This window comes from Echeneis naucrates, chromosome 5 (genome assembly GCF_900963305.1).
Source record: "Echeneis naucrates chromosome 5, fEcheNa1.1, whole genome shotgun sequence".
In the NCBI taxonomy this organism is placed as follows: domain Eukaryota; kingdom Metazoa; phylum Chordata; class Actinopteri; order Carangiformes; family Echeneidae; genus Echeneis; species Echeneis naucrates.
The window spans coordinates 22,690,538-22,714,825 of record NC_042515.1 but is presented as its reverse complement, the minus strand read 5'-3'; the positions used below and the strand labels follow the sequence as shown (position 1 = coordinate 22,714,825).

At 42.9% G+C, this 24,288-nt stretch overlaps 1 protein-coding gene across 1 annotated transcript; it reads right to left on the bottom strand.

Annotated features, from left to right (window-relative positions):
• Positions 1-2,506: 2,506 nt before the first annotated feature.
• wnt4 (wingless-type MMTV integration site family, member 4) lies at positions 2,507-23,631 on the bottom strand. Its single transcript, XM_029501457.1, has 6 exons — positions 22,942-23,631; positions 7,207-7,288; positions 5,667-5,820; positions 5,307-5,438; positions 4,750-4,892; positions 2,507-4,597 (listed from the first exon to the last, which is right to left on the bottom strand). The coding sequence occupies exons 1-6, from the start codon at positions 23,163-23,165 to the stop codon at positions 4,127-4,129; spliced, it is 1,206 nt and encodes a 401-aa protein (XP_029357317.1). The 5' UTR covers positions 23,166-23,631; the 3' UTR covers positions 2,507-4,126.
• Positions 23,632-24,288: the final 657 nt, after the last annotated feature.

Genomic DNA, 24,288 nt, shown 5'->3' with positions numbered 1-24,288 from the left:
AATTGAATATCAAAACAAATTGTAAGTGTGATATTGTTTTATGGGATTTGTGTTATCTGCCATTTTTATGTTAAAATACAAATTCAACTTTTTGTCTTAATTTATATACCTTCATTGATTCTTAGATCACAATTGTGCTATAAAAATATTTAATAATATTTATTCATGATCTTATTCAGGATGTAATTTCTCATAAATCCTAAAGAGTCATATTCGGGGGTCATGGTCAGCTCAGGCATGTCCTTAATAACAGTAGCATGTTTTAGATACCAGTAATTATATTTAGGCTGCACAGTTAGTAGTTAGAGCTGTTGCCTCACAACAAGAAGGTCAGGTGCAGGTTCGGTTCCCAGCCTGGGGTCTTTCTGTGTGGACTTTATATGTTCTCCCCTTGCCTGCATGGGTTCCCTCTGGGTCCTCCGGTTTCCTCCCGCCATCCAAAGACATCATGTTTGGGTTAACTGGTGGCTCTAAATTGTCTGTAGGTCTGAGTGTGAGTGGTTGTTGGTCTCTGTCTGTCTCTGTGTGTTGGCCCTGTGATGGACTGGTGACTTTTCCAGGGTGACCCCGCCCTCAGCCAGAGTGAGCTGGGATTGGCTCCAGAACCCCCGTAACAGGGAAGCGGATAAGCAGCTGAAGATGAATGAATGAATAATTATACTTATAATAATAATTTTTATAACTTTAGAAAATGGATTGCAGGTTGTTAATTTCTTGCATGAGAAAAATTCTTAAATATTAATGAGAGCTGTTTGTTATATGAAGACATTTAAAATAATCTAAAACCATAATGCCAAATGTTTCATCTTCTAATAGTGAGTGCTGTAGCTGATGTTGAAAGTCAAATGACACGCATGCTGACAGCAAAATCGGAATGAGAGGTTCAGGGAGTTACAAACGATAGGGAGGCAGCTGGCAGTTGTTGGCGTTTCACCGCCCCAACACCATGGACGGAGTGCAGTACACTGATAATATGCCTACTCCTGTAGTAAGGCAGTAACTACAGTAGGAAGGCGCAAATTGATTTTGTTTTCCCAGCTGCCAAATGTTTCTTGACAAGAGCAGGTGATGGTGTTTGCGGTTTGGTTAGAGCTGTTTCTTCGTCTTCATCTTCATAATAATAATGCGAAGACAAAGAATAAGAAACTGAAGAGATGTACTGGGGGTAACATCTGTAGAAAGAAAAACACAATTGAAAAAGAACCAAAAAAAGAGAGCTGTTTTCCCAGAGACTGCTAAATAATCAGTTGTTAATGCTAATGCCAATGATAGCTATGCAATGGACGGTGCAAAACTGCAGCAGTATTTCCCTGAAGTGGGACAAGGGGCGGCTACCATGAGCTGTTGGCTATTCAAGCTGGTAGCTGGTTCATCCAAAAATACAAAAGTACTAGTTTTTTTTTTTTTTTTTTTTTTATGTGTCAAAAAGCAAGTCAAAGGAAAAAGTATGGTTAAAAAAATGTTAAAAGTGGCTGGCTAATGTTTGAACATAGCTGCTTCCTCATCCAATGATTGAGCTGTGGGATTTGTGCCTCTGAGAAGACGCTGTGTGTGTTTCAGATACGAACACAAATGAGCTATGATTCCTTTCATTCCTCAAATATTTGCATCATCCTTCATAAAACCATATTTGTTGCATCTTAAATTTAGCACACTCCCACACACACACATGAACTCTAAGTGGTAAAACCTCACTGTCAGCCTCTTGTCTCCGCCATGACCGCAGCAAACCACAAGAGGCATTAGTTCTCTGACTGACTGCCTGCCTGACTGTACACATGGCTGTCTGACAGACTGAGCACACACACATACGAGCCCACAGACATTCCCAATCAGTGTGGCCACCACCTCCCATCTCATCTAGGCATCATGGTAGCTTAATGAAGGACAGATCTCTCGCCACTGTAGACCAAGAGCGGTTAGAGTTACCCTTCCTACAGAGGGGGAGCAGACTGGAACCAGTGTAAGTCAAAAAATATTGTGGGAGAAGGAGCAAGAAAGCCAGAGTTAGGGGTTTATGTGGTGGTGGTGGGGGGTGGCAGTATGCTATTGATAGAGACAGGAGCAGGGAAAAAGCTTGTGCCATGTGGTCTGCATTTCACTGTAATCCCTGCTCTAGCCCGGTGTTCCTGCCTCCGTTCCCTCTTCTGCCCAAACCCAATCAAATGGTTTGCAGAAACCCAAGCAGCAGCTCTGGTTCTTCCTGAAACCAGACTCCCAGGTTTCCAACGCCACGGTAAACATATCCATCTATCTGTCGGTGTTATACTGTATGCAGTGATATATGGTGGATAAATTGTGTTTAGCGGTATCAAGGGTGTAAGGATGGACCTCAGGGTGCAATGTATTGCACACAAACACAGACACAGACATACAAACACATGAAATAATGCTGTGTGCTGTGGCCACATAATAATGCAGCTGAAAGACACGGGAAATGGACGATTTTATTGAAATATGTGTATGTCTGTCAGCAGGGTTATATGTGTGTGTGTGTGTGTGTGTGTGTGTGTGTGTGTGTGTCAGGGCTTGGTGGTGGAATAAGATCTGCTCCCTTTCACTTTCCATCCTTCTGTCCCCTCCGGTTCTTTCTTTCCTTCTGAGGAACACTGTTTTTGTGGCATTCTTTCTTTCTCTCTCCCTGTCACTCACACACACACACACAAATACATACACAGCACGTAGTTTCTTTTGAAAGAATCCACAAGTCATTTTTGACACAGCATATATTCCGTTTTAACATACATTCATAGGCAGTATAGTCTTCTTCAGTGTATAAGTCTTTACAGATCTACAGTATGTCTCTATAATGATAGCACGTTATTATAGGAAAGCTTGGCTTTATTGTTGTGGTACAAGACAATAAGAGTCCTGACAGTGGCATGGCAAACTGTGCGTGTGTGTGTGTGTGTGTGTTGATGTGAATGACACAGAATTGTGGCTGGAAGTTTGTTGTTGTGGGGCGAAGGCTCTATGTGCGCTTGGAGTGAAAGTGCTTCAGTCATCATGCATGGTGAACATGCTCGTCAACCTTCTCCTCTGTGTGTGTCCACATGGCGTGTGTTTACTGACGTATGCATGTGTCTGTGTCTACTTGTGTCTGCGTTAAGCCAACTAGCACGTGCAGTTCAACATTAGGCCAAGATCAACATTAGTTCATTGACATTTTCACAATGAAATGCTCTGAAATGGCAACAAATTGTTTTTTCTATCTGATCTGAAATCAGTTTGAGCACTAGGTTTCTGATTTCCTGTTGCAGGTATGAATGAGTACAGGTATTGTTTTGAAGTACGTTTTACTGCGCCTGTGAATATTTTGTGTATGATGCCCATCACCAGCCGGAGCTACTGGCCGACAGAACAGACAGAAAGGAATTGACAGTGGCTTTCACCTGTTCATCATCATCATCATCATCCTCCCTCTGACAGAGAGGGAGTGAGTTTGTGTGAGTGGATGAGCAGCATCAGGGCATTGAAGGGGGAACGATAAGTGAGCCTCAGCGCAGCACGGCCATGTACACTCAGGAGGTGAATCACAGAGAGTCCATCTGAAACTCATCCCTCTTTGTTGTTTAAGTCCATCCTCTGACGGATCTGGTGTTTCCCCTTTGGACATCCAGCACTCAGAGCGAGTCACCGAAGCAGCAGCAGCAGCAAGGACAGAGGACAGACAGCACTCCTCTTGATCCCACCCACCCATGGGTCCAGTTTGTCCCTTACCTCCACTAGTCTGTCCCCTCCTTCTAGGTCCACCCCCAGGTCAGTCTCCTCAGTCTCAACAAATAAGTTAAACATTACAAAAATAAGAAGCATCAATGACAAACCAAATATGAGAGTGAGGGAGGGAGACAGAAAGTGAAAGAAACAAACTGCCTCTGTAGCTTTGTAGGAAATCCCATGCATAAACTACTGATATCCTCTATGGTGGCATTACATTTTATAGGATGACTTTTGACCTCTCAGCTACTCAGTCTGTTTCCGTTGACCAGTAGTAGGAGGATGGGGTGGTTCAAGCAGGAGAAGAGGGCGCTTCACAAGTCCTCCTCACTCCCTCTTTCGCTTGAGAAAGATTGCGGGGCGTTTGTTTTGTTCATCAGCAGCGCCCACTTCAATGTTCCCACGTCCATCACCGGCAAGTGTGCATCTCCACCATTTTGCGGCACTGTTTGCATTTGACGTAACAGCACCAGTGGAACTTACAGCTGCACCTGTCCACCACCTCCACCTCCTGCGTCTGGAAGCCACGGCCGCAGCACATCAGCTCACAGCCGTCAATGGCCTTGGAGGTTCTGTTACACTGGCGGCCCACTGTGCCCAGCATACCTGGTGTGCGTGGATCATAGTCACAGAAATCTGGACTAGGATCCAGGTAGACCAGGTCTTCGTCCGTGTGAGGTTTGAACTGAGAGTTGCGAGGTACCAGGACTTTGGTGGTGCCCACTTTACGCTGCTCCACCTCTGTGGCGCCGTCAAACTTCTCCTTGATGATGTTGCCAACTTTACGGAAGGGCGGCATGGCTTTCCAGCAGGTCTTTACCTCACAGGAGCCTGACACGCCATGACATTTGCACTCTACACGCATGTGAGACAGGATGGCCTGTAGAGAGGAAACACTCTTTAGCCGACCCCACGACCATAATATCCATAAAGATGAGATGAAAAGCAACTACAACACAACACATTTTGTGTTGCTACCAGCACTACAAACTTGACCCTTGTATTAAACATGCGGTGGTTCCTCTTACTCACCTTTCTGCCAGCCTCATTGTTGTGGAGATTCATGAGAGCCCGGCTGGACGACTGGCCTTTGCTCCGCTCTCTCACATCCACAAAGGACTGAGAAAAGGCCACGCCATAGGCAATGTTGTCACTGCAGCCTGACCACTGGAACCCTACGATACCATCATAAAGATCGGTTTGGGTTGGCTGTATCAGTTCTAATGTACTCAAACCTGACTATTATAATGCACATTTTTTTTTTTATTGGTGTTTTTTTTGTTGTTGTTGTTGTTGTGTTTTTTTTTTAGTAACTCATGAGTTTGTAGAGACGTTGTAAGAGGTCTGGGTATAACCTATTACACCCTAAAAACGAAATAATCCCATGCTACCAATGATAGCTGTCCGGTTCTTTCAAGATAAAGTATGTATTCAAATGTCACATTATTTATACATGTACATACATTGTATGTACAATGTACATACATTTATACTGTACATTCAAATGTACAGGGTCAGTTGTGCTGTGTTTCTTTTGCATGTGTGTGTGTGCGTGTTTGTGTGAAAGTGAGAGAGGGAGAGAGACTTACCCTCTGGACTGACTCCATGTACATTGTGGTCACAGCCACATTTTTCCAGCTCTCCACTGCTGCAGGCCCTTGTGACCGCAAACGCCACACTGGCTGCTGAGATGGCATACACAAAAGCTGCCTCACGGGTGCCTAGCATACACACACACACACACACACACACACACACAGTAATATTGTTTCATTACGCAGCTGAAAGGAGCTTCTCATACTGACTTTAAAAAAAGCAGCTTGTATAAAAGCCTAAAAGTCCAGGCATTAACACTCAGGAGAAGCCAACACAAATGGAAACAAAATAAAAAATAATGAAAAAAATGTCACAGTGTCTGACGTCATGTATCTGACAGTGGACAACCTTACCCTGGGTGACCACTTTGCCAAACACAGGCATTGTCTCGAGAGTGGAGCAGTTCCATCGACGGTTGCGAAATTGAAACTGACACTCATCAATTGCAAGCTGGGCTCCTCGGCGCACTGCATCCATCACCTCCACGCTGCGCTTACAGATCTGAACCTGGAGCAGAGACACAGGAGCTACTTCAGCAACAAAATGCACATAAAAACTGAATTCCTAATGTGTTGTTGTGAATTATGCTGCCTTTCCGGAATGTGTCATGGACAAAGGAGACCAAATGAAGGCCCCAATTCTGGAACTTTGTGATGTCACAACAAAGCAGTCATTGCCCTCAACCACACCCCCAAGCCCAGCCCACCTAGACCCACCACCCAATGTTTACCTGTTTAACTGAAATCTGCTACATGTTTTTTTTTATATATATATATATATATATATAACTTAAAAAAACTGTCATCTCACCAGGCTGTTGTTACTTGAGCTTACGTGCACAACCAATTAAATGAACTAATAAATTAGTCTCTGACCACCAGCCTGACTATAAAACACATAAAAGGGTAAAATATGGGCTCTTCAATATTGAAGATTCCTCAATATTATATTAAAAAAAGCATATTGGTTTCATACAATTATCAGAAGGGTATTTTTCTTCCCCAACCTTTCAGAAGTAATTTCCTGCAGAAATCACTTTATAATTATCCATTACTTAAACCATTTATGTACTAAAGCTACTGAAATATACCGCTAAGGGTGCCAGTGACTAAGTGAATGGCCTTCCAGTTATGAATAAACAATATAGAGGACCAAGTGAGGGGTGGGAGCTCGCAGCTGTCAGTCGATATGAAAACACAGTTCTGATCTATTGCGTGTCACAAAGAAGCTTCAAGACAGTGTTAGCTGCCGAAATAAAGGGGTGGCTTTGGCTGACTGATTGAGCTGCAAGCTTCTGATTTCTGCATTAGCTACCGTCAGCATACGTGATAAGGGTGGAGGCAAAGGCATGGATAAGGCGCAGCAGAGCAGTGCTACTCCCATCAACGTGCTAGTTTGATTTCCACAATTTGCATTCTGTAGCTTTAATGTGTTTATTTTTTATGTGGAAACCTAAGAGAGGAACCAAAGCTACATGTTCTCAGAGGTTGGTGGCAGTTAAGCTTCCATGTACATCACATCAAAGCTCAACTTTGCCGCATGCTGCTCTTTGGCTGATACTGTATTTAAAACTAAACGGCACCTCGCAGCAACTATTACAACACTGTGGTTGAGCAGGCATTTCAGAAAGAAACTAACATGGGGGCAATTTGTTATTGAATACATGCAGAACCACAAACCACAAAGATCAGGGCAGCAGAACTGTGGCAACTTTCATACACAATACCAACAAAATACAGGAAGAAGCAAAACTGTAAACAGGTGCTTCTCCTTACGTGAGTCAAGCCTCTACAGGTTGTGAAAAGAGCCCCGCTGTGTTATGTTTAAATGTGATAGTACACACGTTCACAGTGTTAGAATAATTTTTTTGTCAGCTGTTATAGAGGTGTGAACCTGTCTCTGGATGAGGCCTCGTAACCTCTCGCACGTCTCCTCATCTCTGATGCTTCCCACTGATGACAGTTTGGCCAAATACCTGAAAGAGAAAAATCACAATGTAAGAGTACAGTTTTACAGTTTCCAAAAGGTAAAGCAAAGTGTTGACGGGTTGACAGGTGACCTGAAGGAAGAAAAATGTGACATATGGACATGATAGATGTTCACTTTAAATTAGATGATAGCATTCAGATGAAGCAGGGATGGCCTACAGTTAGTTCCCATGACGTTGTGGGAATGTTTTGGATAAATGTCTGGTAGTGAGGACACTGAGAGGAGAGAGAGTGGCTTATCACACACACCACCTCCAGGCCAGACAGGTCAGGGAGATATCCACCATACACACAAACATAATCTGGGAAAACGGCATTGGTCTGGATGGCATGACCCTCACACATCCACCTCGTGTCACTTCAGTCTCATATCTCCCTGCCCAGCTGCACCTTACAGAAATAGGCCCACTTTCTTATAAGTGAGCCTCTCTTTCAGGGAGCAGCCCTGGAAATGTGCTGCTGCTTCAAGTGTCTTCAGGCGTCATTCACACATATGTTGAGTATAAAAGTATAAAACCCAGAAGGACACACCATATCTGGAAACACAGTCACACAAAGGAAATGCTTATTTACACCGTAAAGATGTTCAGATTCATGTTTTTTTTCTGTGTTTGTAGGCTCAGATTAGCAATACCGAAATGTGTTGAGATACTATTACACATAACAACAATCACTATAGGCCATTGAAGGAACAGAGACCAGTGAAATGACTGTGATAACCCAGCTAAGATAATGTGAAGGTTTGAATTCAGCGTGGTCCTCCACACAATGGGCAGAGTCTGAATATCAGGATATCTTAAAAAAAGCCAAAATCCAGCAAAATGAACTTTGCGGCTGTTTTTCTGTACATGCAGACATGTTTTTCCCCGAGGTTTCTCAAGCTTGTTTTCTGAGTCTCGGGTTATGAGTTCCCAAGACCACACATACCTCTGTAAAGCCCTGTTTGCCCGTCTCAATCGAACACTGGCAGGGATCCAGAGAGCAAAGAATTCTCCTGTCAGATTATTGAAAAAGCTGTAACGGACATCGAGTTCTGCGACTATTCAATCCCGTCCAGTTGAACCTGATCATTTGTTCCACAACATCCCTCCTCTCTAAACTCTACTGTACTAAAAGAAATGGAAAGTAGTGGCCATTTAATGCTTTCTTTTTAATACTATTTGTGAATACAGTGGTATATAATTAGTGTATCAGAGGTCAAACTGCTCCTCCTCTCTATTCACCCTTTAATCTCCTCCTCTCAACAGACTAGATAATCTCTCTTTCTTTCTTTCCTCTTTGATGGCCGACGTCTTCACCTCCCATCCAGACAGTGTCAGTATTTAGCACTCATCACGCCGATAACCCTGCTCTCTTCCACTCCACCACATCTCAGCCACATCCGCTCGTATGCCCCATCTGGGGTGACCTTACTTTCTCATAAGGTCGAAGGCTCCTAAAGCCAGAGACACCCCGCATTTTTTTTTTTAGAGCTGCACTAATCATATGATGTGTCAGGGATTATTGCAGTTACCCCAAGCTCTATAAAGTATTTGTACGTTTGAGTCATTGCAAAAGATTTCTGATCAAGCCGGTCTGTCCACCACAGCAGATGTAGTGCTAGTCATTGAACAGAGTGGATGGTAGAGCCCAAAAACAGAGATGAAAAGATCCCACCAAGATTGAAGTGAATACTGCTCTTGTTCAATGTTTGCTACTTGTATACATGTTTGTTAACACACACTCCAATTTAAGGTTTTTATGGATTATATATGTGCTATGTTTTCACCCTTTTCCATTGCTCAGACGTCATCAAAAAAAAACCAAAACAACAACAACAACAAAAAAATCTTACAGTGCAGCTTTGAGTGTAATGTCACGGCTATTCATAAATCTGAATAGAAATAACTGCACACAATCTTACAAACAGTTTCAAATGCTGATTTAACTCAGTGAGTTTTTATGTCCAGGAAAAGAGATGCCTGTCTAAATGCAGACAGACTCAACATAAGCAGCAGGTATCACACTGCCTCTAACACTCTCGGGTTACAATCAGTCACAGCTAAACAGAAGATAATAAAAATTTATTAACACCAAAGGTCAAGTCACAACAATTCCACTAAGAATATGTGTAGCATGTTTTGGGAAATGAGTTGTTCGGGGGAACCCTGGACAGATCTTAGCTCCCTTCCTCTCTCCAAGTGTGGATCCAATCCAAGTCAACTCTGATTTGCTGCAATACAGTTGCAAGGTTTTCATCAAAGCCATGTGCAGCATTTGATCCCTCTTTGTTGTGTGGCGTCGCCCTGGGCATTTAGGCTGAGGCTTCCAGCTGGGAAAGCATCACACGGAAAATACACAACAACCACCGAAAGCTTCAGCACAGCGCACACAAAGACACAAACAGCTGGATGACATCCCATTGGCCTGGCTTTCACCCTGGAAACATTTAATAAACATTGGATAAGCTGTTATTCAGGTGATTTTCTGTATACGTGCATCAGTGTGTGTGTGTGTACAGAACATGCGTGGGAAAACTTCAGTGCGGGCCTTGGGTGAGTGTTTGTGAGCATTTTCAGCCTCATCTCTCTTTATCTGTTCATTCTACTGCGTGTACCTTCACTTCCAAGAGACGAGGTTAACAAAACACCTCAACAAGGAGAAAGTGGAGTCAACCGGTAGAAAGCCAGACACACACACAGAGGTACATGCACATGCACATGCACATACACACACGCGCATCCCACATCTCATCTTCATTCCTTTCCTGTTCTCTCTCCGGCCTCTGATGGTTGCGTGCTTAAATCCCAGGGGCCTAAGCCCAGTGGAGCCAGTGATCTTGTGAAGGCTGCAACTTGTAATGCAACACAAACACACAGCGGCCTGCGAATGCACTATTGTCCAGGTGGAATGCTCGATACCTCCCACCCAGAGCCCCCCACTGCCTCATGGGAGGCTGAAACTGAAAATAAGAGATAAATCTAAACAGAGGAGACTCTTTTGACGCATGTTGTTATGCAGACAGGAAATAAAGGATTGCAAAAAAAAAAAAGATGAAAACCATACAAAATCAAACAAAGTGAATTAATAAAATAAAAAGTAGTTGTTATCGAACTATGTATTTCATTGACAGGTTTGTAGATTGTTTGATCAGCATGAACCAAACTGCTTCAACAATTTAATAATGAAAGAACAAGTCATTCAGTCATATGGAACAAAACAATCTAAGCTCTGTGGTCTAACTCTAACCCCTGGAACATCAGTCTGAATGAAGACCATGTGTTGCTGCTGTGAGCTCCGAAGGTAGTAAGTGGACCTGTGAGATTAGTTTAGGTCTGTCTTGCTGATACATTGTGCTATCGCGGAAATGTATTTGCAATGGTTTAAGGGAATAGTATCGCATTTTTTAGAAAACCATTACACGAGAAGATCAGTATCAACAACGCGAAGCTCAGCTGGTAGTTTAGCATAAACTCTGGAAACAGGAAAAAAAAAACAACAACAACAACATAAAAAAAAAAACAAAAAAACGCTGGCCTGACTTTACACAAAGATTACAGAATTCACCTGCCAAACTCGCTTACGGTCTTCAATTAACAGGTTATGTCTTGTTTGTTTAATCTGTTCACAACTGACGTGTAAAAACAGGTTTCTGTTTCACTGGAGCAGACACATGAAAGTGGCATTCATCTTCTGAAAATATAAATATATATGCTTCTTTCGCTTTCATGTTTTGTACGATATTAAATGGACCATCTTTAGATCATTGTGACACAAAGCAAGCATTTATAGATTCATGGTTCATTCCGTTGACTGAAATCTGGGCCAGTGAGTTTTGCTAACATGACGATAAGATGCTAAGACTCTGCCCTAATGCAGCTGGTCCAGCTCAGCTCCAGGTCATCACTGATGTATGCAACAGTGAGCATACTGGCTAGAATCATTTCTATTAACCATACAGGAACAGACATTGAGGCTAATAGAGATGAAGAAAAGCTGCAGAGAGAGGGGGATATAGAGGCTGGACACATCTGCATGACAGTAATGTGCTTCAGTAAACTAGCACGCATACACACACACACACACACACACACGCCTCCATCATCTCTAATGTGTATTTATATGAAAATATCCTCATGTTTACTTTTCCAGAACTGGGCTCACAGCGGAGGTACACAGTGACAGGTAAATATAGAGTGGATGGGAAATGGAGGAGGAAAGCAGGAAGAAATGTCCTCTCTACTGAGCCACAGTCACACGTCTTAAATGAGCCAACAGACCTGCAAGCAACACTGCAACAAGAAGTGACAATATTTTCCTTTAGCTCCAGAGCATTAAGCAGCCCAGAGGAGAATGAAACTTAAATGAAACCACAGCTTTGTCACACAAGCGCACAAGAATAAGTCCTCACATTCAGTGATGCTGATGGAGAGCCACCAGGCAGCAGAGGCTGTACTTGTAAAGAGCAGTGCGACTGAGGTATGACCTGAGCTAACCCTCCCTGACCTCTCCTCAGTGGACACCTATGGCATGTAAAACACAATGAGGCCTCTAGAGAGCACTGTTCTCCCAGTTTATCTTCAGATGTCTCGGAGGCGGAAACAATTTTAGATGCTTGGTGTCCAGGCAGAGATGGTGTCCTCACCAGCGGATCTATTCCTGAAAAGACACCTTTGTCTGTTCAGTGCATGTCAATCTGAATAAGGCCTTGCCCGGGTTCATGAAATGCAGATAGATGAAAAAAGGAAAATAAGTAAAACTTTTGACAGTCTGGTCTGAAGGGAGGGTGAAATTCTTTAATCCAGAGATTCAGTGCTGCTGTTTGCCTCTCTAGAAAGCAGTGGGAGAACTGGGAAGTATAAACTCCTTTGCTTCATCTCTGTGTATTTAAAGTCCAGATCACATATTATTTTAGGACCAAATATGAGGACGTCCCTCACAGTGAGCAACAACATCCTCTTACCAACCTCATAGCGGCCTCTGAACCTGTCTCCAGTCCAATGTCAGTGATTCAACAACTGTTTCACCCAGTCATCGATTTGCCTTCATTTGTTAAAGATTTTGAGGATTCTCTCCCACAAAATATATAGTCATCAAAACTAAGTGATTCAGACCCCACTGAGTCAATCAAGAATTGTCCTGTATCTCAATCATGTTGCTGATGTCATGTTCAGGATAGTGGGAGTATTTTAAGTGTATTGATTAGACATCAATTTAAAGGAAAAGATTATTTATTTTAAATATATAAAATATATGTAATACATGTAAAAATATGGGTTTAAAGGTGCCATAAAGGTGCCATTTCACATAAATCAGGTCTAGGTTTGATGTTAATACTACATATTAATTCTATACTATACTATACAATTAATAATGTGGAAGTAGGTCTTAGTCCAAAGAGAAGTGCTTACACTGTGTTTTCAGATATTGGACCTTGAAATCAGCTGTCTGAATTTCTGGGCCTTGTGATGTCACAACTTGGCATTTACTGTCATCATTCAAATGGTAAATCTGTCACTGAGGAATGTCAAATGTTTATGAACCAAAATATCAAAATGGAAAACAACTCCAATAATTTCAGTGACAGTTAAATAAAAGTAAGAGGGAGACGGTACCTCCAATGGAAAGAATGAAAGATAAGACAGAGGGAGGATGTGAGAGGATGGAAAATGGAAAAAGCAGAGAGGAATTCATTCAATGTCAGCGAAGGGAAGAAAAGTGAAGTGATGAGATAGGAAGAAGTCAATGAAAACTACCTGATGAGCTCAATTAACACTTGGACTGAGCAGCTCACACTACAGAGCATTTTCTGTGTGCGTGTGTGTGTGTGTGTGTGTGTGTGTGTGTGTGTGTGTGTGTGCGCTTCCACACAAGTGTCTGGGTGTATTTTTATGCTGCTGGCTCACTAGAGCTCATTTCCCCCTAAAAATAACACTCTCTGCCAACACCACAACCCTCACACACACACACACACACACACTCAAAAACACACTTTCACACACATTAGGGAAAGAGGCAGTAAAAGGCATGAAATTAACCGCCTGCCTGGTGTTAGTGCTGCTGCCCCCAAAGGCTACGAACCAGTGAGCGTGTGCGTATCCGCAGGTGTGTGCCAGTGTAATGTTCATGGACTCATCCATCCCCAGTGTTTGTCCTGCTTTCTATCATATTTCCGGTGATGTTACAGACGCTGCGGCGGTCATGTTAGAAGTCTCTAGCTCTCGGGGAAACAATAGCTGTGAACAGCTGATTGTTTCTAAAAGCAGGACCTGGCTGCAGCTGATTCCTGAGCTCTGTACCTGTCACCATTTCTGTCTTTAGTGTAAGTCGGCTTGTTAGCAAGCTAAACATAGCCTCGCTAAAGCAACTTGCAAATGTATCATACCCCCAAAGTGATTTGTGTTGTTGGGCTTGGTTGAACAAAGATGACAGGCTTTTATGACTATATCAGTATTTGAACAAGTCTCCACATCTCTGTAAAGCATCATCCACCCTTCTCAGTCTATTTTCCTTTGCAGCACTCTTTTGAAATGTCCACCCATACAGCCAGAAGCAGAACTGCCCCAAACTAAACACCTGACTAAGGCTCATTTGATCTGGATTTTGACTTTCCTCACCAAGTACCAGTTGACTTCAGGTACACTCAATTTGTCTCAGCTTGTTTGCTGCCCATGCTGTTACATACATGAGAATGGAGACCATCAATCACAGCCTCTGTGGGCTGAATGACTACACGTTCAAAGGGGCTAAAACTGCAGAGGGCTGCAATGTCATGTTATGTTGTAATTGTATCATGGAGAGAATTAGATTAGACATATCCCTAAAGTGATAATATATTGTAAGAGTGGTTTTTAATTATTGCCTATTTAAAACCAATGGGTTGATTATAGGTATGTGTCCCCAGGGTAAATTTGGTGGCATAGGCACAATATGTAATTCGAAATTTGGATGAGCTGACAATATTAGATTTTTTTTGTGACACAGAAAGTGAGTGTACACAGCAAAGTTCCCAATCTTAGCTCTCTCATGTGATACAAAATGTACAAACTAATACACTGAAAAGAATTTGATTTTGTTTTCTACAGAGTCAAGGTTTCTTTCTGTTACATAGATGACAAGATAAGATGGCTTGTAAAGTTGAAATTAGTTATGCACACTGGGCAGGTTTGGACGTGCACCGTTTACGGCTCCTTCGTGCTGTTTACACTGTTAACACGTGTGCAAACTGTGTGTTGTACACAAGTTTATATGTATAAAGAGCTCTCTGTGTGCAAGGTTAGGATTTATTTTAACTGCTTCTCTCTCTTTTGGTTTCTCGTCATCACTACTGAAAGGAATCCCTTAATTTCACGTTTTTTGATTTTTTTCTACAAACCAAAGTAAAAGTCCAAACTTTACCTTAAACATTCTAAAATGTTCCTAATGGTCTGTAGTTTGATATTCCATTAATAATTAAGGGGCATAACCTGGGCATGGATTTATGTCAAAGAGCCTCATTTATAAGTGAGATGTTCAAAGTCTTGATTTAACTTGATATGATTTTATTATGTAAATTGTGACAACTGGGTCTCAAGCCAATTAAAGGAAGTTAACTGCGTTCATAAACTTGGCAAGAGTTGCAGCCATTATAGCGTTTTTACAGTACAAGAGGTTGTAACGCAACATCTGAGCAGCCGTCCATCCTCAGAGCAGATCGGAAGTGTCATCAGGTCATTTCAATTTGTGATACAAGTAGTTTTGCAAGCAGCTTTTATTTATTATCATTAGTAAGTGACTACAGATTTCTATTTGTTGATTTAATTTTTGATGTGGCCCACATGAATATTTATGGTAGACTGGAATTGCACAAATATTTTCCTGCACATAAGCTTACTAGCTACTTTGTGCAGGTTTATGCGTTGCTGGAGCCTAGATATTTCGTCTCCTGTGCATTTCCTTGCATGCTTTCATTTGTTGTGCAACTACTGCATAATGTCATGATAATCTTGCATTTTAGCTTTTAGTGATGCTGCCTTTAAACAACAATTCAAACTTTTTATTTATTTTTTTTTTGATAAAGTTCCAATGTGCAGGAAGCAAAGTGATGAAATGAGGATCAGACAGCACAGAAAATCAGTCTGTGCAAAACTATCCCAATGAACACACACACATATATATTACTGTACAACAAAAAGTGTACATGGTGGGAAATACCCTGATGTGTAATATAATTGAGTGTTGGTCCAAGCCTGCACCCTGCACTGTGATGCATTGGTTGCCTGGCAGCCGTCAGGTAAAACAACTCACCACTACACGGCAAATATAATTCCAGTCAACAGTATGACTTCTGCAACAAGGTCTGTTTATCACATCCACACTATCAGCAAAGCCTCATGTTTTTTTACTTCGCTCTCATTGGTAAAGGTCAAGTGGCCATTGTTTCTTTCTTTGGTAACTGTCCATTGTCTCAGTCTGAGAAACAGGCTCAAGAGAGGAGAAGCTGAACCTTTGTCTTTCCCACATTATTCGTGGATAAAAAAATATATTGGGAATTAAAAGTCCAATGCCATACTTTTGTGCTATCAGACAAGATAAACGTTCAAAGCAGATGGAGTAGAGTGAACATATAATACATACTTTGATGGTTAACACCCTTTAACATTCCTCAAAATACATTGTTGTGTATATAGGAAGAGTCGCCATGTGTCTTGATGATGCAATGTTAAAGGGTGATGGCATATTTTAAATGTTTGTGATCAACCGGGAGAGTATTGAGTATTGTCTTTACAAAAACGTATACTTCAAAGGTCACCTCTGCTTTGAAATAAGCAGTTTAGCAGCATGCATCTGAACTTCATGCACGAATCTTTGAAACGATGAATATCTCACTGAGGAGCAAAACTTGTTCACGCATCAAACATCTCAATGAGAAGGCCCTGATGACGCAGCCATTGGTTCAGAGGCTGCTGGTAATAATGGGTAGGCGTGTGTGGATCTTACTCTGAATCATAATAGTGGAAGTAGCCTTACTCTTCAGTACTCAGTGACAGTGAGGGAGACACTATCTCTAATGGAAAGAATGAAAGATAAGAAGGAGGGAGGATGTGAAGGGAAAGAAAATGGAAAAAGGAGAAACACATTTAATCCCATTTCATGTCAGCGAAGGGGAGAAAAGTGAAGTGATGAGATAGGAAGAAGTCAATGAGAACTACCTGATGAGCTCAATTAACAGCTCACACTACAGAGCATTTTCTGTGTGTGTGTGTGTGTGTGTGTGTGTGTGTGCGCGTCCACACAAGTGTCTGGGTGTATTTTTATGCTGCTGGCTCCACTAGAGCTCATTTCCCCCTAAAAATAACACTCTCTGCCAACACCACAACCCTCATACACACACACACACACACACACACACACTCAAAAACACACTTTCACACACATTAGGGAAAGAGGCAGTAAAAGGCATGAAATTAACCGCCTGCCTGGTGTTAGTGCTGCTGCCCCCAAAGGCTACGAACCAGTGAGCGTGTGCGTATCCGCAGGTGTGTGCCAGTGTAATGTTCATGGACTCATCCATCCCCAGTGTTTGTCCTGCTTTCTATCATATTTCCGGTGATGTGACAGACGCTGCGGCGGTCATGTTAGAAGTCTCTAGCTCTCGGGGAAACAATAGCTGTGAACAGCTGATTGTTTCTAAAAGCAGGACCTGGCTGCAGCTGATTCCTGAGCTCTGTACCTGTCAAAATTTCTTCAAAGATGTTTTTCAGCGCCAAAAACAAAAAAAAAAACAACAACACACCTTTCACATGTAAAAAGAATTGCTGTCCTCAGGCAATATATTGTGCAGTTATACTACATTAAGCAATCATGGTCTCTCACGACCAAGCTTATTATTGATTGTATCAGCTAGCTAACTTGCTAACAGTCTCTCTTTTCTTTTTGCTAACATCAATTTAATCCTTCCAATGTCAGACGATACACATCCGATAGAATCTTCCTCAATTTCTATTCATCTTGTGAAAAAGTGAAAAAACAAAAACACATCATTAAGTTTTTCCGTCGTGAACCACCAACAGATGATGTTTGGATTCATATTTGAACCCCGCAGGTTAAGTTAAATTAAGTTTTTTATGTTGCATAATAGTAGTTCAACAGTTCATTTGTCACATGCAATGTAAAGGATAATGTTTTTTGTCAATCAAATGACTGAATATCAGCCTAGTGAAGAAATCCTAAAAATGTCCAGATGAATCTAAACATGAAACTGTGTTCTGCTTCAATGTCGGCTAAACTGATTTTGTTGTCACCGTGAGCTGTGCGTCACGGCCGTCACTGTGGGAGCTGCTGGACATGTTAATATACATGCAGCACACACCTGAGCCCGTTTTACCTAACACATTTCCTTTGCCTCGTGTCTCTTCCTGCACCCTCCCCCTCTTTTTTAAGGAAAGCCCCTGTTCCCACCTTGGTTAAATCACCAGCATCCAAGAGAGGCTGACGTGTACATTCAGAAATGCAATCAGCTGTTCCAGTTCCAGCTCCAAAATTGCTGCCAGGGAGTGTGCTATGACTCCCCAAAAACTTCTGTGCACCTATCTGTGGATCTTCCAAGTCTGTTCCCCGTCTTTCAGCGATCCTGGTGTTTCCTCGTGCTGTCCTGGCTATAATCTGGTCAACTGAGTGACTCCCTGTGGCTCCAAAGTGTGTCAGGATGATTGCGCACACGCTGGTAACAGAGAGGTCTCGAAATAACATGCTGCAGCTTTACCACAACTGTGTGTGTGTGTGAGTGTGTGACAGAGAAAGAGAGAGTGTGTGTAACTAAAGTGTGAGGCGCCAGCATGTACTGTGTACCCAAGGCCTTTGCTTTCTCTGGTTACCCATCAGCTGCCATCTCTTTAGCACCTGGTTGTCCGGGCCATATGTATACATGTTCACACACATACACAGAGCAAGAGCGCGACTGATGGGTAGAACAGAAAGAAGGTAGTTGCTCTCCTGTAGGTAGTTTGTTGGCAGCTTTGACCGGTTTGCTCAAACCTCAGCTGGGCCTCTCTCTCTCTCTCTTTTCCTAAATTACCTAAACTTTAAACACACTACTGACTTCTGCCTTGTTTCCACACCTCACAGTTCTGTTAGATTAATAAAAGGCTTTTTCGACTCTAATTCTGTGGCCTCTTTGTTGGCAGAATTGACACGGCAATGATTTAAAAAATCACAGCTTCTAGTGACGACCCGCCGCTAATTCTTTTGCCTCACGTTGACAGTAGCTCATGGCATCCAAACCTGAACCCACTGTTCTCTACTGAAAGTAAAGTGTTTAAAAAGCAAATACTCAAATCTTTCTAGGTTTTAAAGGAGACAAGCTTTCCCAAGCAAATAAATGAGGATTGTAATCCTCTCTGCAGAGCAGATTCATGACAGTTTAACTAAACAAATAAATGAAACTGAGCAGGGCCTCTTGTTTTTTGTCTTTTCTTTAGTCGCATGCCAGATGTAATCCTTCTGTTGCCATAGTCTGGTAAGAGTAAGTTAACTGCGATCACATGTTCTCAGGCCAGAGCTTGACATTTTTTTTTTTTTTTTACATTTTAGGTAACTTTGGAAAACATTTTGATACAAGGAAAACAACAAGCTGTGATCCATATCTTACCCGAATGCTACAGTCAGCAAGCCAATATAGTCTCAGACACTTGCTCAAGTGTTGATGCTTACCAAGTCTTATTTTCACCATCTTTGTTCAATAGCTCATGCTATTTGCTCATTGGCAACACGAGAGGAGCTGTGACTGAATGTCATTAGTCTTAAAAGAATTAAATAAATGGAAATTTCAACATGATGTCCCTCCTGACATGAAAAGGTATCCAGCATTATTTCAACTCGTCCTCTGAGAACCATGAATGTCTGAATCAAATCCATCAAATATTTGTCAGGAGAAATTGTAATACAATACATACAATACATGATATTCTAAAAATTCATCATGACTTTCATCCAGCACCGATTTGACTTTTACAGTTTAGTTTTTGAGTGAAATATCTTGACAACTATTGGATGGATGGTCATGTGAGGGCTTCATGTGCCTCCAGCAGAAGAGACGGACAAACACTGACATGTTTTTTTTTTTTTGTTTTTTTTTTCCTGAGCTTTGGCTGAGGATTAGTAACTTATGGCCAGAGTTTAGCCTTTAACCCTTAGTGACAGAGTCTGGAAAAATTATGTTTTTGTTTTTTTTTTTTGGTTTATGACAGATAATTGTAAAAGTAATGCTATACAGCCTCGGTGTTGTGTTGGAGAGAAAAGGCTTGGTAATCAGGCTTGAACTGATTTGAATCACTCAAAAACCAATTAATCGTGAGGCTCCCTTACAGTATGCAATGGAAGCCTTGAGTGTCAGTTAGAAATAACTCTCACTCACCTTAAGCTTATTCTGTTAAGAAGAGGCAGACTGTCAAACACATCTGATGCACATGTGTCAGCCATCCACATCATCAGCTTGGCAGTCGCAGACTATGTTATTTTAATGAGGAAGTGTAAGAATTGGAGGCATCAAAAGTGTGATTTAGTGGAAATTGAATCCCCAACACATTGCCTGCATTGAGATAAGACTCGGGAAAGACGAAGTATAATTGTATCCTTCACCTGAAGACATGATTACAAGGAAACCTCACTGAGAATTTTCCCCAACTGGAATATCGAGAGCTACATGATGTAGAGAAGCTAAAAAAACACACCAGTGTTGGATATTCAATTCAGTGTCATGCTTCCTCTCAAAATGGCCATGGATGTGACCTCTGACCCCAGTTCATATAGTTTCTGTACCAATAGTTTTTAGCAGCAGCCTGGAATGAGTAAGGGAACGTATAAACGATGCACCATTGTGGGTCCTGTTAAAAAGGACCAACTAATTTTAACGATATGGAGATCACATAATAAGCTCTGACACACTGGTCCTTTAATACTGTTAACTTTGACTTCTAAACTCACACAGACACATAACTGTCTTCAGCTGTGCATGCCTATGTGTGTGAGCTGCAGCGTGTGTGGGTCCTCTGGAGTCAGTGTAGTCATTACTGAGTGGGTGCCACTGTTGAGGGAGATGCCAACTTACACACTCCATCACAAAAAAAAAAAATCACACACACAGAGAGCAGACCTTGGGCAGCGTGCAGGTGCAGCAGAACCAGTCAGTGCAGGGTAAGAGGAGGGAGAGGAGGAAGAGGGTGATGACGGACAAACTAATGAAAAGTAGCATTGAGATCCCTGATCAGCAGCTGGACAGTAAACATGACTCAGCGGCAAAGTGATCACATCCTGGTTGGTTGGTTAAAGGTGGCAGTGACAGTGGGAGCTGCAGGACATGTGGCGTGAACAAACAGCCCTGTTCGGCCCTGTTTGAGGTGAGTAGCTTTAGCTTTGTGATTCATTGCTGAATCACAACACAACTGGTTAAATAAATGCTTGTCATATTTCTCCGCTACAGTTTGTGAACAGATCAAGGGCTATGACTATCATCTTCACCAAGGAAATTCTGTTTATCTAAAAGAGTAATTACATCTAGCGTGGCCTATATTCAGGAAGTATGTCTTGGATATCTGCTGCTTTAACTTAACCATCTCTAAGAATTGGCCACTTATTTAAAAATCACCGCGCTGCCTCTAAACTGTGTGTTCGGCCTTTTTCTTTTTTTTTTAAATTTCCGGTTTTGTCTCTTCACGTCTTATTGCTCGTACTCTCGATAAAAAGCACAAATCAAAAGTTTCAGCTTGCCATACATTTCTCAAAACTGGGACTGCACATCCACATGTATAACAGTGGAGGTCATACAACCTGTTGTGTTAAACCGCCCTGTGTGCAAAGCGCACATCAGAGTGAGCTGCCACCACTTGTTAACAGCAGTCGTCTAATTGCTTCCCATCCTTTTAACCCTGAGCGTACCTGCTGTTGCTGTGCCGGGGGCTGAGACTGAGGAGTAAGTGTTTGTGGGGTTGCTGAGGAATCACATACAGTCCCACACACAGCTTTTCCTCAACAGTATAATCCCACAGAGCAGACTGGCAGCTCGGCAGCTTGCCTGTACATGCCTGCTCTGTGCTGCTGTCACCACACCTTCAGCCACAAACAGCACAATTACCCTGCACTCAGCAGGGGCAGGCAGCGCTGTTTGGCATGGCCTTAATTTGACTCATTCTGATGAATCTGTCAACAACAACAGTTAGGCCGTCTGCAACACTACCCTGATGTAAACATAGTCAACCGTAGTGTTGCTATTATGACTCATATGAATGTGTAAATACAAAAATATGAGGTGAAATTAAAAAAAAAAACAGAAGTTTGAAAGTGAACATGCATTCACTATTTGGCCAAAGCAACCACTCTTGGGGCTCCTCTAGGAGGTTCACAGTGTATAAGTCAAAAATAAATGTCTCATCATCATAGCTCACATTATCCAAGTCTCAGCTCTGCGGAAGAGCAAAAGAAGGTCCTCCTTAAATGATGAGCGCTTGCTCGTAAATCTGCTGAGGCTGAGAGGTATGAATGGCAGCAGAAAATGGAGCAGAGCCTGCGGAGGAATGCAGAAACCCACCTAACCACCTCCCACAGGCTGCTGGGAGAGCAGGCACACACATGCGACCCGACCGACCGGCCCCAGGAAGAGGTGGCACTCTGCGCTTCAGCTGCAGGCTTGCGCCGTGCAAGACAGGGGGAGTTTAACTAGACCCCCGTGGTCTGACATCAGCTGTCATGAGCAGTGCAATATTCCTCCAGCTTTTACTGACCCTGTTGAACCTTTTTCCATTATTCCTGGTCTCCGCAGATATCTCTATAACGCTGCTATTACGCCCATGCTCAACTGCAGAATGTCAAAAGAACAGCTGTATTGCGCCTAAACTGTATATTTTGTGGATAATTTGGCTGTGATCTATCTGTATCTGATTTTTTTAAGGAGAAGGTCAATGCAGATAAAAAAAAAAGTATGAAAACGGGAGAGCTGTGATGTGTTCACAGACCAAATATAAAATTGTTTGTTTTCACTTTTTCACAGAATATTGGCACACTAAAGTTGCACAGTTTCACTACAGTGAAAAATCCCCCGTGTCTCTGCTCCATCACCTACGGTTGAGGTTGACCAGTACAGCGGCTCTCACCTGAGGCTGTGTCACGTTGATAAAATACATTTTTAAAAGGCCAAATTCATGACGTTTTTTTTTTTTTTCTTTAGATCGCACGGGGACAATATTGTCATTATTGTATTTGCTATTATATTACTTTCATCCTTAAAGTTTTTTTTTTTTTTTTTTTTTTTTTAATTGAAAATGAAAATGTAATTTCACCAACGCAACGGAAGCCTTGCTGTAGCCAACAGAACATGTCCTTTTTCATTTCTTTTTCACTTTTTTCCCCCCACTTTTTTTGAGGAAGGAGGTTCTGTTTCGGGGTCGGTGAGTTATTAAGTCTGGGGGAAGAGCAAGAGAGAGGGAGACACGGAGAGGCAGAGAGAGTGCAGGTGGTTAACAATTAACCTGAGCGGCCGCAGAGCAGGCGAGGAAGAGGAGGACGTGAAGATGATAAGGAGAAAGAGAGCAGGTGAGTGCTACGGCATGAGTGGAGATGGAGAAGAGTGGGGGATGTGACCACGACTTTGGAGCCAGATTCATAGTTAGATACGTGAAATCCAACTTACAGCCAGTTACTCGCGTTGGCGGAGAGGAGCGCACAGCAGAGCATCAGGACGCACCGCAAAACATATTCCTCGGTCATCTCGAGAGGGAGGGAGAGGGCGGGTGTCGGTGAGAGTTGAAATAATCCCGAGATGGACAGTAGGGTGAGGGTGAAAAAAAGGGGAGGGGGAAAGGGGGGGTGGCAAGGTCCCGAGAAGGCTGTTAATCCATCATCATCATCCCGCATCCAGTGGATCAGCCACCGGGGAGACCCGCGTTCCGTCCGCCCGGTACTCCCGTCCCTCCCTCTGCACTTAGAAGGGAAGGGGGGACGGGTTGGAGAGGGAAAGGGGGAGAGAGGAGGGATGCTAAAAATACGGTCAAAACTCTGGTGCCGCTCAGGCTGAATCGGACCCTTCTTCTTAATCAACGTCTTTGCTTTCCTTCTCAGCTGCGCGTTGACGGAGCCGGGACAGCGCGTGGAGAGACAGGCAAATAAAAGCCGAATGAACGAGCTCTCAGGCGGTTCTTCTTCCTCTCCCTCCTGCTCCTCTTCCTCCCTGCAGGCTGTATCACCACTTGCCGGGTCCCGCTCTCAGACAAGCCGGGCTGTCCGGTGTGCGCCGCGGGATCCACGACTCTTCCCCCGGACACATGCACACACGCTCGGAGCGTAAATACGCGCGGCTCCTCCTCAGACAGCACAGTCTCTCGGTGAGTCTGTCAGCGCGCTGAGTGTGTGCTGACTTTAACTGAGGGGCGGTGCGAGGATATAGAGGTATGGCAGTGAGATGGGAGTTTTCTGGGGATGAAGGAGGCGGGTTCAGTGAGCTGCGAAGGTACTGTGTGTGTGTGTGTGTGTGTGTGTGTGTGTGTGTGTGTGTGTAGACGACGGGACTTGTGTGTGTTTTAGAGGTCTCCTGGGAGGATGCAATAGCACAGCCATTCACTAATGCCCTCCCCAGTCACCCTGCACTCCTCTCCAGCACACACATAAACACGCTCTATTTCACACACACACACACTTCTTGGCAGCACCTCATTCTCTCTGTCACACGCTCAACCAAATATTCTGCGGTCAACAGACTATTTAAAGCTTGGCTGCAAAACGTTTGCATTTGAAACCAGCAAATCCCAATAATATGACAAATGTCAGCTACACACTATTGATGGATGAAAAAGTTGTAGGAAGATAATAAGGTGAGGCGGCTCAACATGACTCACCTGATCCTGGCCGGAGTGGCGGGCTGGGGGCTGAAAGATGATATCTAAAAATTATTTACATATCAAAAGAATCTCGACGAGGGAAAAGGCCCCACACATGTGGTTACTTATTGAAACGGGAACAACGCTGCCTGAGGCCGGATGAG

Excerpts from the sequence above, each read along its gene's own strand:
- wnt4 (XM_029501457.1), bottom strand. The coding sequence starts at position 23,165 with ATGCGGGATGATGATGATGGATTAACAGCCTTCTCGGGACCTTGCCAC. Across the intron at positions 5,821-7,206 it reads GAGGCCTCATCCAGAGACAG|GTTCAGATCTGTAAGCGCAG; the intron begins GTTCACACCTCT and ends TCTCTGCTCCAG. Across the intron at positions 4,598-4,749 it reads ACAATGAGGCTGGCAGAAAG|GCCATCCTGTCTCACATGCG; the intron begins GTGAGTAAGAGG and ends TCCTCTCTACAG.